Below are 3,785 nucleotides of genomic sequence, written 5' to 3'. Positions count from 1 at the left end.
GGGGGGGGGGGGGCTGAGGGTGTGGGGAGCAGCAGAAGGGCGCTGGGGGAGCACAGCAAAACCCCCCAGCACTCACCCACAAGCACCAGAGTGGCCTCGGCATCCTCAGGGATCTGCTGGTGGAGCTGGGGGCCGAGCTGCGCCCCAGGGGGGCTCTGTGGGGCCGGGGGGGGGGTGGGGGGTCAGCATTGGAATTGACCCCGCTGTCCGGCTCCGGCCCCTGAGAGCCCCCTGTGTGTTTGCTGTGCGTCCACTGCAGGTCCTGCTGCACCCCTCCAACCCCTCTGTGTGCCCCCGTCACCCCCTGCGTGTCCCCTACGCATCTCCCTCCACACCCCCTATGGGTCCACGTCCCCCACGTGTCCCCCTCTACTTGTCCCAATCTGTCCCTCTGTGCCCCCCCCCTCCCCACTGCCCCCTGTGCCCCTTCCCACTGCTCCCCACTGTGTGCACTCACACACACAGCCATGTCCTCATGCGCTCGCACCTCCCCGTGCAAAACACACACACATACTCACACACACACACACTCACACACATGAGCACCACCCGCACGCCACCCCCCTGTTCCTCTGCCCCCCCCAGCCCTCCCTGCTCACCGTCTCAGCCCCACGCAGCTCCTTCATCTCCACAGCCCTCTGCTCCTGCAGCAGCGCCCGGTGCTCCGCGTCCATCTGCTCCCCATCCCAGTGCTGCAGCTGCGCCGCCGGCAGCGTCCACACCGACTCAGCCTCACTGGGATGCCTGCGAGGCCACATCAGCTGCCACCGCGCCCCGACACCCCGGGGGGGGGGGGGGACCACAGCTTTGGGGAGGGGGGAGAACAGCCCACCGGGAACCCGTGCATACTTGTGCTGCAGCAGCAGCGCCCGCAGGACATCCTCCCGGTGCTGCGGCTTCAGCTGCCCCTCATAGATGAGCTGCTCCAGCAGTGTGTGGGCCACGGCTGCCAGCGAGGTGGCTGCCACGTCCAGCAGCACGATGCCTGCAGGATGGCACCACGTTTTGGCACCGCGTTTTGGCACCGCACGTCGCCATGCCCGCATCCCCCAACGCACAGCGCAGGCTGCCCACCTTTGGCGAAGGCACGGCGCAGCTCCAGCAGCCCGTTGTAGGTGAGTAGGGGGAGGTGGCAGCTCCAGGTCCCCCCCGGCTCCATGCTCTCCTCCAGATGCAGCCAACGCCCGGCTTCCATCCAGCACAGCTCCTTCTTGCTGTCCAGCACCAACTCGTGCAGCTCCACGTAGCCCTGCGGTCACCGCGTGTCACCCGCTGCACTGATGCTGCCCACCCACCCACTGTGGCCAGGACCCCCCGTCGTTGTCCCCAGGTGGCCTCGTTGGTGCCCATGGGATGGGGAAGGGGGGTCCGGTGGTCGCAGCACCCACCTCATGGGTGTCCCTCTGGGCCGTGGGCCGCCTGCTCTCCGCGGCCTCCAGGTCCACATCGGTCACCGATGGAGCTGTGAGCGGAGCGGGCGCCGTGTCAGCAGGTCCTGCCCAACCCCAGTGGGGTCTGCAGGGTGTCCATCCGTCCGCCCTCCCCACCTCCACCGCCCCATCGCCCCTCTGCAGTGCCCAGCACCGGGGTGGGCTGACAGCCCCATTGCCACGCTCAGCCTCAGACCCCAACCTGGGCACCCGGACCACGCTGGGGACATGGCGTCCCCTCACCTAATGGCCTGGTGTCCCCCGTCCCCATCCCCTGCCTACCTGCTCCCCCCCGCTCTCCCCACATGCTCCGGCCCTATAATGCCCCTCTGCGTGCGGCCGGCCGGCCCCACGCCCTGTGTGCACCATAAACCCCAAAGCACTTTGCTCCTGCTGACAGTAAACAGCGGCGCAGCCCCTGGGGGGGCACCTCACCCCCTCACCCCGCAGCACCCGCACCAGGGACCCCCACGGTCCCCTGCATGATGCTCCGGGCCCCGCTGACACCACAGCCATCCCTGCCAGGATGGGAGCAATGCCACCGATGGGACAGGGAGCGTGTCACCACATCTGTCCCCTATGGCACGCGATGCACACCGAGCCGTCCTTGTCACCACCGAGCCGCCCGGCGCCGGACGGCACTCAGCCCCGAGTGGTTCCTGTCCTCACCCCAAACACGGCTCTGTTTACCCTCAATCAATGGGCGATCAGGACAAGCGATCGCGGTCACCCCGCTGTGCCACCCCACGGCGGCAGAGGGACCTGGAGGAGGGGGGGGGGGGGACGCACAAACATCTCCGTGTCCCCCCCCCGCAGCGTCCCCGCTCTCACTCACTCTGCCCTCTGCCACCGTCCCGTTCCGGTGGGGCCCCGACCTCGCGCCTCCTCCCGTCCACATCATAGGATCCCCGGTGGCTGGGCAGAAAGCGGCTGCAAAACACACAGCGCTCAGCGCCGGGTGCCAACATGGGGAGGGGGGGGGGGCGAGAGGGGGGCCCCCCCCCCCCGGGGGGGGGGTCCGTGAGCGGGGAGCGACTCACCGCAGCGGGGACAGCTGCTCAGCTCTCGCCCTCTGCAGGGGGGACCCAACGCCACCAACAGCCCCTGCGCACAACGGGCGGCAGCGTTATGGAGACGGCCACCGCCTGGCACCCAGCGAACCTGGCCCCCGTGCAACGCCAGCACCGTGCAACGCAGGTGTTTGTGCAGCACTGCTGCTCGTGCAACGGTGGCACCCGGGCAAGGTGGGCGTTCGTGCAACTCTAGAGCCCATGCGACGCATCTGTGCAACGCTGGTGCCCGTGCAGATCTGGCTCTCGCGCATTGCTGGACTGCATGCAGCATGCAGGACTGGTGCTCATGCAAAGCTGCTACCTTGCAGTGCTGCTGTCCTATGCCAACACTGGCACTCATGCACTGCTGGTGTCCATGCCAATGCTGGCACCCATGCACCACCGTCACCCACACGGCGCTGGTGCTCATGCAATACCAGCAGCCATGCGACGCTGGTGCCCACGCCAGGCATCCCTGCAACATTCCTGTGCAACACCACTGCCCGTGCAACAGCAGCACCGACAGCATTGCGACGTGCAGCCCAGACCCACAGCTGCCCACAGGGGGTCACAAACCCGCAGCCCCGCTGACCCCCCGCACCCACACAGCTCTGCTGCGATGCCCCTCCATGCAGCGCCGTCCCCCCTGCACCCCCACGACCCCGCAGCCATCGGCGCCACTCACTGCTCATCCCCCCCAGGGATATCCTGGAGCCCTTGGTGTCCTCGTAACCCTCGGGGTCCAGGCTCCTGCGTAGCGCGTCCTCGGTGTCCTGTGGGCACACAGAGGGGGGGTCAGAGGGGTCATGGGAGTCTGGGGGTCAGCAGGACGGGGCGCGGGGGGGGGGGGCCAGGGTGTCCCTACCTGGCCGGGCCCCTCCATGGCTCTGCTCACCCCCCCGCTGCGTGCCAGCGCTCAGCCCGGCGGCACCATGCCCTGCTCTGCGGTGTGCAGGAGAGGAGAGACGGCATTAGGAGCAAAGTGGGGGGGAGGTCAGGAGGGGGGGAGGGGGGGGGGGAGCCTGCCCTGCCCTGCTGATGGGAACCAGTGCTGGGAGATGGCACAGCTCCGGCTGCTGCCCGCTGGGAGGTGGCATCGCGGCCCCATCCCGCCCACACCCATGCACCAGGGACATCCCGCAGGGGGGGTCAGGTCCCCACGGTGTGTCTATGGGGGGGGTCAATTCCCTATGGCGTGTCTATGGGGGTCAGGACTCCACGCAGCTGTGGGCGGGGGGCACAGGTCCCATACAGACCGACGCACACTGCTCAGGTCCCATACAGACCCACACGTGGGGCAGGT

At 68.5% G+C, this 3,785-nt stretch overlaps 1 protein-coding gene across 1 annotated transcript; it reads right to left on the bottom strand.

The window, feature by feature from the left end:
* Positions 1-54: 54 nt before the first annotated feature.
* LOC122192817 (band 3 anion transport protein-like) lies at positions 55-3,430 on the bottom strand (the record flags this gene model as incomplete). The annotated part of the gene is made up of 9 exons (XM_042893483.1): positions 3,348-3,430; positions 3,168-3,255; positions 2,471-2,534; positions 2,266-2,360; positions 1,389-1,462; positions 1,075-1,249; positions 850-985; positions 600-744; positions 55-155 (listed from the first exon to the last, which is right to left on the bottom strand). Coding segments are annotated over exons 1-9 (896 nt in total), but the record flags the coding sequence as incomplete, so codon positions are not given.
* Positions 3,431-3,785: the final 355 nt, after the last annotated feature.

The sequence above is a fragment of the Lagopus leucura genome, unplaced genomic scaffold (genome assembly GCF_019238085.1).
Source record: "Lagopus leucura isolate 7727_CA_CO unplaced genomic scaffold, USGS_WTPT01 33887-0_obj-0_obj, whole genome shotgun sequence".
In the NCBI taxonomy this organism is placed as follows: Eukaryota; Metazoa; Chordata; class Aves; order Galliformes; family Phasianidae; genus Lagopus; species Lagopus leucura.
Note: the sequence above shows the minus strand (reverse complement) of the source record. Positions and strands in the feature narration are given on the sequence as shown.